At 45.5% G+C, this 20738-nt stretch overlaps 1 protein-coding gene across 2 annotated transcripts in view; it reads right to left on the bottom strand.

Moving 5' to 3' along the window:
- The window catches only part of CFAP73 (cilia and flagella associated protein 73), a 141462-nt gene extending 124461 nt beyond the window's left edge, over positions 1-17001 (bottom strand). For both annotated transcript variants that reach the window (XM_085633499.1, XM_085633500.1), the window contains exon 1: positions 16873-17001. In XM_085633499.1, the coding sequence (XP_085489625.1) occupies positions 16873-16931 (59 nt within the window). In that variant the 5' untranslated portion in view covers positions 16932-17001. The remainder of the gene's footprint in view (positions 1-16872) is intronic.
- Positions 17002-20738: the final 3737 nt, after the last annotated feature.

Here is a 20738-nt window from a genome sequence, read left to right as displayed (position 1 = left end):
TTTGAAGGCCACCCAGCTCCCGTGATTGGATTTTTACCGGCGCCTCGACTGAATACGGAAGGGAGGAACAAGGAGGCGAACTACTTCTCCCAGGCGCCCTCTGCTGTCTCCACCTGTGCTCAGGGCCGCCCATTTGCCCTCCCGCCTACCGGACCTTCAAGAGTGCTCGCGGAACCCGCTGGCGCGGGTCCCGCTCGCCTTGTCAGCTGCTGTTAGAACTTGCTACATTGTTGCTAGCGGTGTAGCTTTTGAAGGCCACCCAGCTCCCGTGATTGGATTTTTACCGGCGCCTCGACTGAATACGGAAGGGAGGAACAAGGAGGCGAACTACTTCTCCCAGGCGCCCTCTGCTGTCTCCACCTGTGCTCAGGGCCGCCCATTTGCCCTCCCGCCTACCGGACCTTCAAGAGTGCTCGCGGAACCCGCTGGCGCGGGTCCCGCTCGCCTTGTCAGCTGCTGTTAGAACTTGCTACATTGTTGCTAGCGGTGTAGCTTTTGAAGGCCACCCAGCTCCCGTGATTGGATTTTTACCGGCGCCTCGACTGAATACGGAAGGGAGGAACAAGGAGGCGAACTACTTCTCCCAGGCGCCCTCTGCTGTCTCCACCTGTGCTCAGGGCCGCCCATTTGCTCTCCCGCCCATTGCCTCTTTAAATTGCAGCCTCGGTTTCCGCAGCGCGGAACGAGCCCGGGCGAAGCCCGGGCAAAGGGCGGGCCGTCTGAGGCCGTCCGAGGACGACAGAGGACGACAGAGGACGGGACGGACCCAGACTACCATGACCGTGTCTGAGTGAGTGTTTCATCGAACCTTGTCACATTGGGCACTACTGTCAATTGCTCTAACACAGCTGATATCAAGCAGCAGTGAACTTGAAGTAGATCTGTCATAGCTGTGTGGTGAAAATGCCGAAATCGAAAAAAACTACAAGTGCGAACATTATGGACAATTACATGGTGCAGATCGTTAGTAAAATTAATAACGACAGAAGGGCTTCACTGGGGTTAAATTGTTCTCAAAACCCTTCTGAAAAATCTCCTGTGCCAGCACCTTTGTCTGATTCACTTTTGGCTTCCCCTTTAATGGCTAATACTAGTACCCCAACTGAAATTGATGAGTTAGAGAGTGACATTATTGAACTAAGCACTTATCCAACAGTCACCTCACAACCCATTTCTGATGTAGATTTGCACATGGCCGTCGAATTAGCTGATACCGATCCTTCCATCCCTCCCCCCAGAGTCAGGCAAGTTAGAACCTGTAGGAAAAATCAGGCTAAAAGTAATGGTTCCCGCCCAGGGAAAAAAAAGGCTACCTCTGCACCCAAAATTGTGAAGAAAGCTGAGGCATCAGAGTCCCATTTTGCTAAATATTCTGAGAATGAATTGTCCAAGAAAATAGCAAACATGATTGATATTAAAATTGAGAGTGTTATTACTCCTCTGGTAGCCAGAATTGATGAATTAATGACAGAGGTAGTCAGATTAAACTCCCTGATAAATAGACCTGTGGAAGAAGTACCTAGAACTGAGTCTCCGGCACCGAGTCACAGTAGTCTGACAGCACCATCTGATAGAGGGGAGCGAAGGGCTACACAAAATGAGATTGTGAATCCTCCACTCTTGCAATTTACAACTGAGGGGAATACCCAGAAAACATCTAAACCAGGCCTTCCTATTGACCGACTTGCTCAACGTCCAGCGAATGACCAGTTCCAATGTATTGTTGAGGCATTTCCTACCACATTGGTTCTTGCCAATGTACCTAACTTACCTTCTGACAAAATAGAAACTACATCTTCCCTCATTAGTAAATCATTACATTGGTTAACAAAAAATATGAGAATGACTCCTTGGGGAGAGAGACAACTAGCTGGCGAAATCATCATGGCAAGAAGGGTCCCATGGTTAGGCCATGATCCTAAAAAGTATGCCGGGGATTGTGTGGTTATTAATTTTTCCAACCTGGCAGTCCTCCCTAATATCCTGCATAACATACTTCCCCCACAACGGAGACATGGCACTATCATTCCCTTAACACTGCACTTTTTCTATTGCAGAAAGAAAGGGGTGGTAAATCAAGCGATGGCGAGGAAAGGGCGGACCCTATTATCTAGTACAGGGGGTGGGAGTGACCTTAATAGGATGTGGAATATCAACATAGAAAACAGATTTGAGGTCCTGTCAAATCTGAATGACTGCGATTGACTTGATGGGAATGCTAGATTTGAGGCTGTTGCATCTACTCTGCATGATACCTTATCTATCCCTATAGGATCAGCCAGTTGCAATGACAGTATTGTAAAAGGCAACCCCAGCTCTACCCAGTTGGCTGTACAGGAACTTTGTAGATCTGCATTACCCACCCAACTAGGAACTGGAGATATTGAATTACAGGCACTAATAAACGAATCATTAAGTAATCCAAGTAGCAGGACTGATTATACGAATAGGATTGAAGATGATATCCAAAGCTCACTAATGTTAAATGAGCTTACTAGTCCTATTAAACCTAAGCTTCATTTGTCCGTTTTATCCTGGAACCTTGCAGGAATTGGCAACAAAATGCACTGTCCTGAGTGGTGCATCTTTGTTGACCAGTTCGATATAATATTATTTCAAGAGTCGTGGTCAATGGACCCGGTTTATCGCTTGGGTTTCCTTAATTTCTACGTACCTGCTACCAAAAAAGCTAAAGGTCGTCCCTCAGGAGGCTTGATAATTTGGATCCGCCAATCCCTTCGCTGTAAAATTGACCAACTTAGTTCCCAATCTAGCGACATTTTGTCATTAAATATCACCTGGCCTAATGACCAGGGATTGGCTATAGCAAATGTTTATGCTAGAGGGACGGTTGGAGGCTCCTCATCAGACGTAATATCTGTCTTAGACCAACATCTCTCTGTATTACCATCGGAGAAGCCTATTTTAGTAGGTGGGGATTTTAATACGACGTTCGAACCTCTTGGTTCGGAGGATCAGTTCCTAGCAGAAGAAGAAGATAGTAAGTGGGGGGTTCCCCAGCTGGAACTACCCCCGGTCAAGAGGTGGACCGCCATGGCCATTCAATTGAAAGCACTTTGCCTAGAGAGAGGGCTTAGGGCTGCTAATGGACGTACTCGGTCAGATCGCCAGGGGGCAAATACGTTCGACAATGGCAGATCCACTAGTCGTATTGATTATTTCCTAGTGGATATAAGGATTTGGCCTAAACTGAACGATATGACCATAATCAAACGAGATGACAGTGATCATAATGCCCTTCACTTGGAATTACAAACCTTTAATGAGCCCACAGAACCAGGAAATAAAGATGGGAAAATTAGCCTGGATGTTGTTGTATCAAACAACATGAGGCATGTTAAATGGGACAGATTTATAGAGAAGCCCGAAGAACTAGAAGATCTTAAAAAAGTGGTAACTGATGAAGTGGATAAATTGTTTACACAAGCATCTGGAAACACATCTTTATCATCAATGGATGAGGTCCATACCACTTTTTTTCTAAATCTCCCAAAAATTTTTAAAAAGCCCCTAGTGGGTGAAAAATCCAATAAGGACAAACAACCTATGGCGGGATGGTTCAATAAATCTTGTAGAACAGCTCGCCAGAGTTTAAGTTTGGCCCTTAGATCAAAAAATATGGATAGTGTGAGATCTGCTAGAAAACTATATAAGTATACACAGCTAAAGGCTAAGAAGGAATGGGACGAGGATCATTGGCAGGATCTGAAAGCAGCTTGCATGTCGAAGGACCAAAAGAAGTTTTGGGCGATAGTAAAATGGGACAGAGGCGGGGTTGCACCATCTCCCCAAAATAATGTGGCAATAAACCAATGGGTTGATTTTTTCAAACCACAATATGCTTCAGTCTCACAAGAAGGAGAGTACTCACCCCCTCCGGTCATTTATTTTCAAACGCAGGTGTTCACGATTAAAGATATAAATTTAGCATTAGATTGTATAACCAGGGGCCGTGCCCCCGGGATGGACGGAATACCTGCGGATGTATTTTTAACTGATAGATTGTCCTGGTGTCAGTATTTCCAATATCTAGCTAATTCTATTGCTATGGGGGCGCCTGTACCCCCCTCATGGAAAGGGGCTGAAATAATCCCAGTTTTTAAGAAAGGGGACAAGTCATTACCCAGTAACTATAGACCTATCAGTCTCATAGATTCTGCCCAGAAACTGATAGGTCGATTAGTACAAAATAGATTACATACCTGGATTGAAGAAAATAACATTCTGTCTCCCTTTCAGGCTGGGTTTAGACCATGTACTAGTTCGGTTGATCAGGTATTCTATTTTTTAGCACTCTATTGGAGGAATGTAAAGCTAACCAATGGGACCCTTTATGCGGTTTTTATAGATTTAAAATCCGCATTTGATCTGGTGCCTCGCTCCAAACTATGGAGGGTTCTCGACGAAGCAGGGATTGCTCCAGAATTACTGACACTACTCGTCCGCTTGCATGAAAACAATTATGCACGAATTAGGTGGGGAACGCAGGGGGAGGTTACTGACACATTCCCTGTAGAGCGTGGTGTTCGGCAGGGATGTGTCCTGGCGCCCACTTTGTTCTCCCTGTTTATTAATGGTATTGTAGAACATCTGAGCCGTTCGCCCACAGACGCTCCCGTATTGGCTGGAACCCGCGTACCTGTTCTCATGTTCGCGGATGACACACTGATAGTTTCACGGACACCTAGTGGCCTGCAGAAGGCGCTAAATGCATTCGGTGAGTTTTGTCGAGAACGTGGTCTTGAAATAAACACCTCCAAAACAAAGTTCATGTGCTTAAATAAGAGGAAACATTTTAGAGGCGTTATTAAATTCAATGACACTCCGTTGGAACAAGTAGAGGCATTTACATATTTAGGGATATCCCTCCAGAACAATATGAAGTGGACAAACCATATTGATATGGCTGCCCTAAAATTCCATCAGTTAGCGGGGGCAATTGTCTCAAAATATAAAACATCCCTGACCAAACCTATCACTCCAGCCTTAGAGATTTATAATATGAAGGCTATTAGTGCCGTATTATATGGTTCAGAATTATGGGGTTTTGGCAACCTGAAACAACTAAGTCTAGCTGAAAACAAGTTCTTACGTTGCCTAACGGGAGTTCCCCGAAGTACCCCAATGATTCCATTAGCCTATGATCTTGGCAGGAAAAGAATCGAGGATTTGGCACGATTGCGCCCACTCCTTTATTGGAGACGTATCATGGTCACACCGGAATTGGCCCACTATGCTACCGCCCTAAAAGACATTATTAGGGCCGACCAATTTCATTCTATAGCATGGCTTAAAGAAATCAGAGACTTATTAATAAAACTAGATCTGGGGCATCTATGGGATGATTCAAATGGGTTAAAATTTCCTCCTAAGTCTGCACTCAAAAAAATGTACTGGGATATGATTACAACATCTGTTATTATCACTGGCCAGAATACCAATCTAACAGGACGATATCTCGACACCAAAAGTATTCCATCTTGTGAGGCTTTTTGGGATTACATTGAGAGGCCTTTTGATAGAAAACTGTATTTTCAGTTTCGAATTGGGACTCTCCCTGTTAAAGCATTTACTCAGAATTGGCTACCCAACCATGATAATTGTTGTCCTCACTGTCGAGATTTGATTGAAGATGCTGGTCATTTATTATTTGTTTGTCCATTGTATGTCATTCCACGTCGCAGATGGATAAAACCAGTATGTTTAAATTTGGGAATACGTAGATACAAGGATGCCTTGAGGATACTTGAATCTGATTGCACTCCATACTTGGTTATTGCCGTAGCAAAATTCTTGGGGTGGGCCTGGGTTATACGTTTACGCACCCTAAAAATGTTAGAAGAAGGATAAAGAACATCTGACACCAAGGACATTGTTCTATTTTTAACAAAAGCTTGTTTTTAATTGATGTTATTAATTCATCGGAACTATTCGCCAGCATCATGGTTTAATGTATTTTTAAGATTGTATATTGTTTTAAAAATAGTATTTATATTTATTGTTAGGATGTAAATATGCTTTTATGACAATGCTGTCGAATAAAGCTTTGAATTTGAATTTGCTAGAACCCTGCAGGAGTTCCACTGCTAGAACCCTGCAGGGGTCCCACTGCTAGAACCCTGCAAGTGTTCCACTGCTAGAACCCTGCAAGAGTTCCACTGTTAGAACCCTGTTGTAGCCATACTGCTATGACATTTCCGTAGTCATCACTGCTGGAACACTGCTGCATTAGCAGGTCTAGACTCCTGCTGCAGCCACAGTACTAGGACACTTATATCGTCATCACTGCTGCAGCACCCGTGCTCAAACCCTGAAGCAGCCCACCATAAAACACTGATGCAGCCACAACGCTAGTACACTTGTGTCTCTGCCACTGTCAAAAATCTGCGGCAACACCAGTGCTAGAATCCTGGTAGAATCCTATGTCTAGGGCACTGCTCCAGCCCCTTGCGGTGTGTGCCCACTTCCACATCTATATATATAAATCTTGTCCAGTGAAGAGCGTGTATTTGATAAAATATGACCATGTATTGTCTTGGGAACATACACAAGTTTTCTCAATTGGGGATCAATCACCTTTACCTTTGTATGTGAGATGATCCATAAATAACTCGACACAGGGGCTAAAAGGCGTTGACTAACTCTAGCATGAAATTCATCAAATAACTGGTTGGTGTCCTCCCTGCTGTAGCAATCGGTCTGCAGCTTGCGAGTAAAAGATTGAACTGCTTGCAGGGCAAATTCATCCTTTAAGTTGAGATCGATTAAGCGAGTATAAATTTATTGAGATTCTTGCAACACCTGCTGTTTATATCACTGTAAAAGTGCAAACTTGTGTTACTAAGTATGGGAAAACACTTGTCTTAAGAAACATTTGTCAGCCGTGTGTCCTATGGCTGGGCCTGCCCACACGTTGAACTGTAAAATCCGGTCAATTGTTTCAGATATCTTAAATATATATTACGGCCATGCACACCTAACGTGGCAGCCAACCATTGCTGTGCATGAACTTCAGCTGTGCGAACTAGGGGTGATAGCAGGTTCTGGCCTTCAGATCCTGATCCAAACACCTCAGGGTGGTGCATGCGGGTGGCTTACCACTGTTGCACATGGCCTTTGGTCCTACGCTGAACCCCTAGGGTCAGCCAACCTATTGCTGTGCACAACCGCGCGTTGGCATGCACAGAAGACTGACAACCACTGTTCTGCATGTGCACAATCTTCCACCTACCTCAGGTGACTTTGTACATCCTAGGAGTTAATACATGCAAGCTCTTAATTATTGAGTTTTGTGAGTCGTTCTCAAATGCACTGCCTTTTAAAGTAACATTTTAAGCATATTTTTGGTCTTATATCACATCGTAACCATATTTCACTTTAGCTATGTTTTTTTTCCCCAGTGAATTTCTTGAATAATTTGATGATACATTTTATCTAACTTTGTAACCATGCTGGAGACACACCACCAGAGGGCAACAATCTGGAGCACACCGCCTTAGTCCGTGCCTGGCCCTTTGACTAACCTACAGTGGACGACCAACCTACGCTCGGTGCACAACCCACGGGTAGCCAATTGATGGTTACCAACCCCTGGAGTGCACTGCCTTTAGACTTGCGCAGAGGGAGTTGGCGGGCCAGGTCCAAACGTATCTATAGTTTGCAGACTTAAAATCACGTCAGAAGACTCCACACACCCAAATGACAAGGGTAGTCTTCAAATTCTAAAACTATGGCAGGGCACCCAACATGAGTTCCGGAGTCTCATAGCTTACAAACCCTGGACAGAATCCGTGCTCTACATCACTTGTCCTAGCATAGGTCCAAGAATTTGATGGTTTGTGATCCTGCAACAGATGGTCTGATTGCAAGAGGGTCGGTGAATTCCGATCTGTGTGCAAACCTCTGTTTGTGCGCGGGTTAGAATTGCGAGTTGAAAGTTATTTATATATCCAGTAATTATTAATTATCAGATGTATTAAATACCACAACCTGTCCGGACAAAAAACTCCCTTGTCCAACGGAGAGTCCCTATCTTTTTTATTTGGTTGCACTAGCTGTCATTCAAGAACAGTTTGCGAACTAAAACCTCAGATAGCGCTATTATTTTGAACATTTAATGCCCCTTCAACGTTTTTTTGTGCATCAATTTCTTGAAAATAACTGAACACTTTTACACCAAACCAAGCAAAGGCACTCCTCTGAGTAAAGTTCTAGTTTCATTTCAATTCTGTTCAGTGTTGTCTTTATTGCCCGGGTTGCCCCAAAAAATGGGACAGGAAATGGTCCAAATGGAATGTGTATCGTGGGGACATATGCATATCCCCGATGGTGGAGTTAGAAATGCGCAGAAATACAGACAGAGATGTGATTAATTAATGTATATGTGATGCCGACCCCTGTATAATCAGTAATGATATGAGTAGCTTGGAATTTACCGTTCAATGTTATATGTATGATTGTCACTGAAATCAATAAAAACATTTTTTTTTAAATAATCTGTTCAGTTTTTTTCTGTACTGGAGAGCAAGGGTTCCTAGGGAAGTGAAAATGTCAAACACTGCTTTTTCGAACCTCACACCTAATATATTCTCCAGCCTCTACATGGACGGATCTGCACAAAATGTGCCATATCGAAAGTAAACTGGATCAGTGGATTTGTTTTTTGGGGGGGAAATTTCCAGCACATTGTTCAAACTGCACCAAAGTTATTAGCAGGTTATCAAAACAAATAAACAGGTTTTGAATGGAGACTCTGACCTTACCACAACTACAGAGTCCTATTGTCGACTGTATAATGTATATAGCCTAATTGAGGTCTCTTTCTGGGTCTGATTTAGCAGACATGGGGGCCTCATTTACAAGGAACTGACGCATCTGCCTAGATTTGTCAGTTTCCTTGCGCCAGCGAGAAATGTCCTTGCACCACCATGTATGCGCCGTATTTACAATACAGTGCTCCATGGCGCAAGGATTAACAGGTGCGTCAGAAATTCTAACGCATCTTTTGGCACAAAAGTGATGCATTGCTGGAATTGCTCATGAAAGTGACACAACTCCAGCACTGCACCACAACTGAAGTGAGTCCCATTCAGAAAGCCCTGCGTCATTCCTTACGCCTGGTCTTAAGAGGTGTAGGGATTCTGACTCAGTGAAGGCGTAGAGTGACGCAGTGAAATGTAAATTTCACCGTGTCAGTTCTACATGGCTTTTTGTGTGGGATAGCCCACCCTGCATACATTATACCTGACGCAGGTATAATGTGGCGCAGGACTTTACTCCGTGACGCATCTCCCTAGATGCGTCATGGTGTAAATGGGCTGCAACATGGCGTATTGCTTATACTGTTGCTGCATCACAAAAAGTGATGCAACGGCGGTGCAAAAGTGTCACAATGGGCTTGTAAATCTGCCCCATCGTTTTTTTCAATCTACTACTAGAGTAAATGATTACTCTTTTGGAACCTTGTAAATCACAGGCAAAGTTATTTTAGGATAGGACCTGTAATTTGATGCTCTGGTCATAAAGGGAAAATTATATATACTTCTTGTTATCGGGTCTAAAAATAGTTTTTAACTATGTACTTTCATACTTCTGTTGAACACTGTCATGTGCCTCATGCACAGTGCACATTAAGATTGTACCTGTAGTTCCCTAAAAAACAAATTGCATAATTGCCTTTAAAGGTGGATGTAAGAAGTGGCCTCTTGATTGGTTAGTCCACTTCCAACCTATAGTCTTTTTATTTCTGATCACTGGCGGGCGCAGTCTTAAGAGGAGGCCTTTGATGGGCTAGTTGTGCAATGTGTCGTTTCTCAAAGCACTATTTAAAGCCAGCAGCTGCGCTCTTTTTAGCACCAGGCACCCTTTTTTAAAGTACGTATTTTTTACTTTCTAAATATTCTTCATCATCATCATGTATCGCTAGAAAAATTAAAAATGCCAAAGCTTTTGGCGCCCATATGTTTTTAGCTTCCTACAGTGGTTAATTTGTGATAGAATAAGTGCCGGGGCTCTCGTCAGGAGTTAGTTGCACCAGCCCATTGCTCCTATTAATGCCGCCTATAACAGAACCAACTAGTAACTATGAAACCCTACAAGCGGGGAGACAGCCAGAGCTGTGTACTTTGAAGCTGGGGAACTAGGTTCAAGTCTCGGCATAGGCTCATCATCCTGTGATTCTGGGCAAATCACTTAATCTCCCCATTCCTATCAAAAATGAATGTGTCCTTAACTGGTGCATATGAAAAGCGCTCCAATACTTTTGATCGAGTTCGCGCTATAAGCGCTGGTGTTGACGATTAAGAGCTAGTGACGAGCACTGGAAACCACCGGCTCAAATTAAGCACTGGTTAAGCCTCAACCCAGAACTAAATGTCCACTACTCAAGTGCAGCGTGTACTTGAGTTTGCACCTAGTATCTGCATGGTGTAGATCCCATCCCACTGCAACACTGGATACCTACCAAAAGGTCACAAGCTAATCCTTAGAGAAGCTTGCACTAGTCTCTAGTCTTTGCTGCTCTGGCTATGTCTCTGCCTTGTTCCTTTCACAGCGGGTGAATCAGCGTTTGCAATTTAAAAAGCTTTGGTGCCTCAAACCATAGGACTGGCCATGTGTTTCTGTCCAATCGCCCTATTAGTAGCTTTATGGAAAGGTCCTTGAGCTCTGAGGGTTTATTACTCGGTGGGCCCGATATAGCGACAGGTCTGTAAAGGTTTTGGACCCCTACCTCTGGCACTGGTTATTACGTGCTACACCATGAACTTTGCACAGGGCATGGTTGCTCTTTAACTGCCATCAGTGCTCCTAGCGTCAAGACTTTCCACGTACAGCGCTCCAGAAAAACCATAAATAACGGGCAGTAGCGTTATGCCGCCAAAATTAGAGTAGAGGAAAAAGGATGTTGTTAACTGCGAGAGCTGACGACTTTGGAGCTGGGGGGGGGGGGGGGGGGGAGGGGGGATGAGGGGCTCACGGGCGCACCAGGTTCAAGTCTCGGCGTCAGCTCAACATACTTGGATTCTGGTCAAATCTTAATCCAGCCATGCCTCAACAACCAACAATGAATGTGTTAGTGTAAAAGCGCTCCAATACCTTCGGATTGAGTTTGCGCTATATATATATATAAAAAATAAAAAAAAACACATGCACTTTGACCTCTAATACCACCCAGGAACTGACCCGACCGATAAGTCTCTTTGCTATTTTTTCAGAATCAGAACAATCTTATAAACAGTGAATAATAATGGGATTCGTGAAGGTTTTGGGCACAGACATACATGTTCGCACGTATGCCGAGTTAACCATATAATGCGCTGAAGTTTTAAGCAGTTGAACTAATTGTTGCCTCATTAGGAGTCTCAGACTCCGTATATAGGGACATTGCCACACTATGCTAATTCTCCGGGGCCTCAGGACCTCCAGCAAAACAAATACAGACAAAACGTGGCCGGCAGCGAACATCACTGAAAGCTTGAAGCCAAACGTGCACAATGAATTAAGTCAAGATAAAAAAAAACATCACCCACAAACTTAGTGAAAGAGGCCATGCAGAAACAGATGGCATAGGCCACCGCCCAACAGGTCCGTGTGACATCAGGAACCAGTGACCACCACGGCACTGCTGCATGCAGAAACAACCACGAGGCTTACCGCCATTTTGCAATGCACACCGTGGAGAAGTAAAGTTAAGAGATGATGATACGCACTGAAAAAACAGCATTTTTGTATGAATCAACGACAGGGGTTAAGTTAAAGGCCCTGCCTTTTGAGCCTCCTCCTGGCCGGGGCATTGTACTTGAGCACGGTGCCCCGCGCTGGAGGCATGATTGCTCACGGCAGGCCTCCGACTCAGTTCACTCACACTTCATACCAAGTCAGTCTGTTTATTAGCAAGCAGCGTTGGTTTGGCTACTTACAGTTACTGGTGGGCGGCACTGCCTTTATTAATAGGCCTGCTGCTGCCTGCCCTCAATGTCGAGCTGAACTGCTCGTGACTCGACGGGTGCGTGTCATTTTGGAAAAAATCTACGCACGCTGCAATGCCACACGCACAGCCCCTACCCTGTAAACCAAATCGAGCCCAATCAATGTCACGCCCACCGACAACACTGAACTAAGGGCGTAAGGTAAACTCGCATGATGGATATCTATGGCTGGAATCTTTTATTGGCTCTCACAGCCACAACACTCTTCACGGAGACTCAGGAGAGGAACAACACTGTCTGTGGTGAATCAGTGAGGTAATTATATTTACCTTGCACATCGTATGGCATTGTGGCAGGCGTGTACTGTAGACACGGCCCTGATGAATAAGTGCCGGTGCCAAGCACCGTAAACCACTGGCACAAATTAAGCACTGGCTTCCTAGCCATTTCTGTGTGTCTGTTCCATTTGCAAATCGGGGTTATGAGCATGGCGGGATTGGTGAGAGTTATGCATGTGTGCGTTGATAATCCTAACTGGTGAATATCAGAGGTTTTCTGTGTTTGAACCAGAACCATAAATCACTTTTAAACTGTAGGTTTTTCAATGAATTTTGCTTTTTTTTATTGGTGTATTCAATAGGAGGGGGGTTGCGGGTTGGGTGGAAACACTATGACCAACCCTCCACAGGCACGCAAACACTGCTGCACATGGCCTTTGGCTGTATAGAGCTGGGGTTACACCCGGTCCTGTTCTCAGCCAGCTGGAGGAATTCAGCCCCAGCAGCTCAAAACCATTTGGCAATGCCAGCAGCGATGTGGCTCCCAATCCAACCATGGGTGCCCAACCCCAGCTGTGCACAGCCTTTGGCATCGCCCAGCAAGAGTGGCCATCCACCACTTTCCTGCTGCACACATCCTTGAGGCTAGACCTTGCAACGAAGCCGCCATGGGCGGCTAATTCCTGGTGCACACTACGGTTTCCTTGCGCAGTGAGGGTTAACCCTGCACCCAACCCATCGCTAGCGGCCAACCTCTGACTGCCAATGGTCTTTTTCAGACACAAGGAGATGATGGACAGAGTGCTGAAACTTTTCAGACACTCACCCCCAGTCACATATCTGGATTGAATCCATCATTGTTCTTAAGCTCACTTCGCCACCCCAGTTTGGACCCAGTCATATACAAATCAGTCGTGACCCTGTGCCTCCTGGGAACAGTCCAGCTCGAACTGCCAGGCCAGGTCCTCCCTGGACTGGAAACAAGCATCCGGGTACCAGTTTCGGGGTAACACCCCTCATCAGCCAGGCTAGCTTGAATCCAGTGGCAAAGTGAGCAAGGGACCCACATCTGGGCATACCCTGCCAACTCAGGGCAAACAAAGCAAACACAAGGAAATGATGGACAGAGTGCTGAAACTTTTCAAACACTCACCCCCAGTCACAGATCTGGGTTGAATCCACCAGTGTTCTTTAGCTCACTTCGCCACCCCAGTTTGGACCCAGCCATAAGCAAATCAGTCTTTACCCTGTCTCTCAAGGGTACAGTCCAGCCCAAACTGCCAGGCCAGGTACTCCCTGGACCGGAAACAAGCATCCTGGGACCGACTTAGGGCAAACAAAGCAAACACAAGGAGATGATGGACCAATTTAGGGTGAACTAAGCAAACACAAGGAGATGATGGACGGAGTGCTGAAACTTTTCTGACACTCACCCCAAGTCACAGATCACTCAACCCCAGTCACAGATCTGGGTTGAATCCACCATCGTAGCTCACTTCGCTATCCCAGTTTGGACCCAACCATATGCAAATCAGTCTTGACCCTGTGCCTCATGGAAACAGTTTGGACGGAATGTTGGACAATTCAAACATTCCCCCCCACTCACAAGGTTCTGGGTTAAATCCTTCATTCTTTTTGCTCACCACACTACCCCAGTTTGGACCCAGTCATATGCAAATCAGTCTTGACCTTGTTCCTTGTGAGAACAGTCCAGCCTGAACTGCCCAGCCAGGTCCTCCCTGGACTGGAAACAAGCATCCTGGGACCGATTTCGGGGTAACACCCCTCCTCAGCCAAGTTAGCTTGAATCCAGTGGCAAAGTGAGCAAGGGACCCACGTCTGGGCATACCCTGCCAACTTAGGGTGAACAAAGCAGATGCCAGGAGATGCTGGACGGAGTGCTGAAACTTTTCAGACACTCACCCCCAGTCACAGATCTGGGTTGAATCCACCATCGCTCTTTAGCTCACTTCTTCACCCCAGTTTGGACCCAGTCATTTGCAAATCAGTCTTGACCCTGTGCCTCATGGGAACAGTCCAGCCTGAACTGCCATGTGCAAGATGTGTTGTCATTTTTTTTTAATGGGTAAATAATTTCCCCATTCATTTCTTTTTTTTTAACAGGAAAATAATTATTCAATATTTTCATTTTTGTAATATTTAGGCTGAAAACGAGTTCCAACACAAAATGGCGGCTTTTTCTTTTACCTAAAATTGCTGGCCCTGGATTCCGATTTTCATGAAAATCATAATTCTTGTGCTTTGAGTCCATTTTTTGGTGATTTCTTGGTGCATTTTCAATGCCTCTTGATGCCTCGAAGAACCACCTTTGTGGTCCGGCAGCTCACCTGGTGCCGTCCCATGGCTGTGAAAGTTGTTTTCCACTTCACGAAAAAGCATTTCTGAGCACCTCTCCAGCCAATCCAGAAAAAAATCAAATATGATTGACAGAAATCATAAGCCATCACTTGCATTTAAAATGACAGCGATACACAAAAGTGTTAAACCTTTCAGGGCTACTTGGAAACATTTTTAAACACCAATATCTCAAAAAAAGCTGTATGTATTTCACAAAACCAATTAAAGCAAGCTTTTGAAGTACGGTTCTACTTTCATACCAAGTTTGGCATAAATCCGTTCAGAGGTTTAGGCTCCATGCGTGAGCAAAATACCCTATGAGAGCTGAAAGGGAAAAACTGTCTCTTTTAACACTATCCCCCCCCCCACACACACACACCCTTAATGTTATTCCCCTGAACTGATCTGCACAAAATTTAGCATGCTGGACCTTAGCTGACTGTCTTAGTGATTTGCAAATTTTGTGCAAATCTGTCACTAGGTCAAAATTTGCAGTCAAATAAAAAAAAATACATTTTCGATAGAAAGTGCATCTGAACCATGCACAGTGGCAACCGCCATTGTGTTTTATAATGTTATTGCACTGTGGCAGTCGCCACTGTGTGGTTATAGTTAGGTCAGAGTTTCCATGGAAAAGGCATTTTGTTTTTTGCTTAAAATGTTGGTGCTGTTCTTGAACATGAGGAAGACTGCTAGGTAGCCAATCAAAAAGATGGTAAGGAGGCTTTGGTCCATGGGAGGGACAAACATAATATTGACAAGTTGGGACATGAAAATCCATCGTATAAGAAGTAGACAAATGAGTGACAGTAAAGCCAACTAAAGGTAAGCACTGGGGCCGGCTGCAAGCACCTGTGTGTTCTTGGTAAGTGCACAATATGTCTTTTGCAACTGCACTGTCTGGTACGTTCCACCTAAAGAGAGCAGAGCTCGACCAAAGTTCTTCTATACATTTACATCTTGAACCTGTTGTCTTTTAAATTGTGTTCTTTTTGACCTCTGTTTCTTTCATGTTTCATTGTTCAAAGTGACTCCTTATGCGAGGAAGGAGCAACAAGCTCTGCGCAGCTGGAACCTTGGCTCTCCCAGCCAGTGGGGCGAAAAGTGAAACCAATGTGCATCATATGGGAACTCTACTAGCAGGACAGAGGAAAGCTCAGAGCTATGCGGTGGAAGCATGAAGGGACGTCGAAAGGTGAGCCGATGCTCCCAGACAGCATAAAAGGAAGAGTGTAGCTGAAGGCCTCACGTGAGCCTCCCTCCAGTGTGCATACACCACCCTTCTACTTGTAGCAGTGTGACCCACCTCTCCACTATTCGGCTCACTATGAAGCCCGTATCGCTTCCTAGTTGCCTGTAGCCCTTTCCCCACTCCTTGTAGTAGTGCAGCCCTACAGTGGGGCGCACTGCTGCCTGCATGTATTGTACAGTGTAAGCCATTCTCTGCGAATAGTAACAAGCAGCCAGCCACGTGCCTTTTTTTGAAGTAGTGTAAACCTTATCATTCCTTGTATACATTCGTACTCCTCCCCCTCCTTGGCAGTAGTGTTCAGTCAACTCTCACTCCACCGTTGCAGACTTGCAGTAAAGCACACCACGTTTCCTGCTTCTTTAGGTGGAGTACACTCCATTATTGTAGTGCGCACATCTTATATGTTTCTTGAAGTAGTGTACATACCTTACAATACTCGTGCAGTAGGACGCACTACCTTACTTACACCTTGCCTGCTGCTTGTAGTAGTGTTTATAGTAGGGTGGCCACCCATATCGGTCTCCTTTTGGTAGTGAGCACAATAGCCATTCCAGGTGCCCTCGTGCAAGGAGGTTCGGGGAGAGATCCTATGCCTCCTACCCGACGCCACCAAAAAATACACAAATCTCGCCCCATAGAGAGTCCCCTGTTTCTGGGGAGAGTTTGTCCCTGCAGAGAGCACCTCTGTAGCGCGCATCTCCTATCGATAGTCTTGCAGAGGTAGCTAACGCCTCTTCTCTACAGAGCTGACGCTTTCCTCAGCAATGCGCACCCTTCATGTGCAAAGCAGCACCTCCCCTATCTACATGCCCACCTCCTTCCAGGGGCGTAGCTACCATTGGTGCCCCTGGTGCAGTGGCACCGGGACCCAGACCTCTGAGGGATCTCTATAGGCCCCTGACAAAAAGCAGCGAAAGGGACCATTTTCGTCCGCGCAGCGAGCATGCACGTCCGGCAAAATAACTTCTCTACTAGACATGTCCCCACGCGACGCTCCCTCCTCCCCCCAGCAGAACACCCCACTCATTCCTCTTACACTAGCAGCTTGTCCTCCAGGGCGGTGCGGAAGTACTCTTCCATGTTGAGACGTGCCATGGAGCTGGTTGAGGGTCCAGGCTGCGGTGCAGAAGGGCCACGCGTGGGATTCGAGCCTTGCACGGCAGAAACGCGCTCTGCTTTGGTCACCATGGAGCCGCCGGGCCGCATTCTGTTACCAAGGAGATGCGTCCTGGATGTGAAGGCGGGGCTAGCGAGGAGAAGGGAAGGACGATAGCAAGGGTGAACCAAAATGTGAAGAGAAGCGAAAGGGAAGTAAAGGCAGTGGCGGCTGGTGGCTTTAGAAACTGATGAGGCGTAAAGATTGATATACAAACCACATCAGCCCTAGAGTTAAGCGAGCAACTGAAGTCTGTAGCGAGATGCCGGACTAGAGCCACCTCCTCTACCCGGATCTTCAGAATCGAAGCTGAACTCAAAACTCTTCTCTTCCAAAGACACTTTCAGAACTAATACTTTCATACTCCGGCCCCTCCTGGAAATTCGCTCTTCATTGTAAATTTGTATTTTTTCCTGTGCATCCCTCACCCCTGTGTGCTGTGTTGGATTTTGTGTTTGTGTACCCTTTATTCTCAGGCCCCTCTTGGAAGTTCGCTCTTCGTTGTAAATTTGTATTTTTTCCTGTACATTCCTCACCCCTGTGTGCTGTGTTGGATTTTGTGTTTGTGTACCCTTCATTTTTAGTCTTTGTAATGTTATATTCCATACCACTTTTCTCTTGTAACGTAACTAGCTCTATTGTACAGCGCTCTGACACCTTTGGGTAATGTCCGCGCTTTATAAAAATGCACTAAATAAATAAAATAAATAAATAAATAAAGCTTGAACCCCAAATGAGCCAAATCTTCAGGTGGTGCCTCCCGTCCTATAACCTTATCTGCCAATAATCGAAGATGCATCCGAGTCATTTGAGGTGGGATAGAAAGAAATGTCCATCTAGTGACTGAATTGAACAATTTGAAATAGGAAAACCTAGGAGCTATCTCAGCTTCCGCGCTAAATCAAATTGTGTGATACTACGCAATTTTTTAATTTCGTTTTCTTCCTTTTTTCAGTACTCCATATTAAAGCGCCTTGACACACAGGAGTTCTAGTAGTGTGCTGTGCAAACACCACTTGTGTTTGATTTAATGAACTGTGGTGTTGCACGATGTTTAATTACCTAGGCCACATAGAGGGAACAAATAACTGACTTGCCCCTTGTTTTACTAATGGCATCTGTATGCGGGTGCAGGAGGGGAGAGCATGACTGCTTCAAAGCTGGATTTTTTTTACAGTACCTCTTCTAAATATATGTCACTCGCAGCACATTGATAACATGTTTCTGCATGTTAAAGGAACATGCTTCCGAACTTTGAAGAGCCTGTTTGCTATACGATTTATATGTCAACCGTTACATACTTTGGATCGTGTTGGGGCTGCTCTCGAAGTCTATTGCCACGGCTCTTCTAGTTAATTTGCTAGTTCGCTCCCGCTCACCCTTAGCAGACACATGCACTCCTATGAGCACTCTCTCTCACGATACAGATACACACATATGGAGACTCGCACATACAGTTTTACACAAATACACACACCAACACGAGACAAACGTACACAGGTACACAGACATATCTGCACATATCTTCCCTTTTACTCCGTTATGTTAATTGTAGCTTATATAGCGCATAATCACCTGCAGGTGTCAGTGATTGTCGATAAAGCTCAGGTAGCCACAAAAGTCCCAGGAACATGCAGGCCAGTAAATTATACTGTAGCCAGGGCTTCCCTAAACAAAAAAGTCTTAAGACTTTCCCTAAAGGAAAGGAGGGCAGAGTCCATCCTAAGATTCTCCGGTAATTCATTCCAGATTCGTGGAATTAAAACCGAGAATGCTCGGCCACCTTTCTATGCCAATTTGACTATTGGAAGGGCCAAAAAGCCTGCCGTGGATGATCGCAGTGTGCGTTCTGGAACATAATTTATCAGACGCTCCTTAATATAGTCCGGGGCTTGGCCAAAAATGGCTTTACGGACGATACAGAGGCCCTTAAACTTGGCTCTCTGTTTAACAGGAAGCCAATGTAACCTGTGCAGCAAAGGGGTGATCCCAAAAGACTGCTACATGGAGCGCGACATCAGGGGTGATATTGCTCTGCGACCACGGCAGCTCAGAGCAGAGTCACCTCTGGCGCCGCACTCCATGATGTAGCCATTTAGAAGCAGACCAGAGCCACACGGAGACCGGGGCGGTAATGGTGTGTGACATGAGGCCACGGAGCATTGGAGCCAGTCCTGTGTGACATGGACCACTGAAAGCAGCCCTGTATGTGACATGCTAAGTACACAGAGTGTTGGAGTCAGTCCTGTGTGACATCCTTGCACTCTAGGAGACCAGTCCTGTGAGTGACATCTTAAGGACATGGCTAGTGGGGGCAGCCCTGTACGTGACACTGTATGTACACCAGTCGCGGCGTGCAATACTCGCGGGGGGTCACGCTGGGGTGGGGTTTGGGGAAGTTTAAAATTAAAAGAAAATATAAAGAAACCGTACCTGTCCGCACCGCGCCCACTTCTGCTCCTGGGACGGGATCCCGCGTTGGCACTCTTCACCTTCTTGATCAGGAACAGCCACGTCACTGGCAACCCTTCATAGCCAATCCATTGGCTTAGCAGGGATACTCGCTGCCTGCCCGCCTAGTAGGAGATCGAGGGTTGCGGCGTTGATCAACCCTCGCTCTCCTTATGCGCAGACGCCAGCCAGACTCAACACTAGTGGACACGACTGGGCTGGTCGGAAAAATTCTCCGACCTAAACCCAGATTTCGCACTTGTGCTGCTGCCTGCTGTGCGCTCCGCGCCTCCCCCTGGTCTGACAATGCATGTCAGTCAGCATGAAGCAGGACCACCCACCCCCTTTAGACTCTGAAGGGGGTGGGAGGTCAGGCGTCATGCTGACTGACATGCATTTTCAGTTCAGACAGAGCCTCCGAGGGAGCTGTGGGCACGGCTTGTGGGTCAACACCCCAGCGCCCTAATGGACGCACCGCCACTGACAAGGAGAGAGTCGGAGAAAGCCGAACAATGAGAGGAAGGAAATGATGGAAGAAAAAAGATGAAGGAAAGCAAGTAGGAGCAGAGAGAATAAAACAAAGAAATATAGAAGCGAGTGGATTGAGTTAAAATAAGGGGAGCCTAAGGAATGCGAATGTCAAGAAAGGGGGGATAAAATAGAGCAGGCTGCAAAGAGACACAGAAGAAAACAGGGGAAGGAGAGAAAGAAGAACGATAGGGCAAATAGGAGGAAGGGAAGAGGAAATGGAGAATAGAAAGATTGAGAGAACAGCAAATAAAAGATGCAAAATGGGGAGACTGTACAGGGTCACACATGAGAGTAGAAGAAATGAAGTGAAGATAAACGGGAAGCACTTAGTGGGGGAAAGGGACATAAAGAAGGCACACAAAGATCAAATGGTGGCATAAGCAGAGTGGATTAAAGGGATGTATGACTTTAGAATGCATGCCTTTACCACGCATACCTTTACCATGTGTCCTTTACTACGCAAGTCTTTACCATGCATATGACTTTACCACACATGCTTTTACAACAAAAATGTAAGTATATATCTGGTAAGTGAAACATCTCTCTCTCTCTCTCTCTCTCTCTCTCTCTCTCTCTCTATATATATATATATATATATATATATATATATATATATATATATATATATATATATATATATATATATATATATATTACCTACCGGCGGTCGCCAGTAGGTAGTTATAGTTAGGACCACGTTTCCATAGGAAAACCTCAACATTCTATTTTGAATAACTTTGGCGCCGGTCGACGAATCCTCGCGA

The sequence above is a fragment of the Triturus cristatus genome, chromosome 11, assembly GCF_964204655.1.
Source record: "Triturus cristatus chromosome 11, aTriCri1.1, whole genome shotgun sequence".
NCBI classification, from domain to species: Eukaryota; Metazoa; Chordata; class Amphibia; order Caudata; family Salamandridae; genus Triturus; species Triturus cristatus.
The sequence above is the reverse complement of the archived record's forward strand: the minus strand, read 5'-3'. Positions and strand labels throughout refer to the sequence as shown.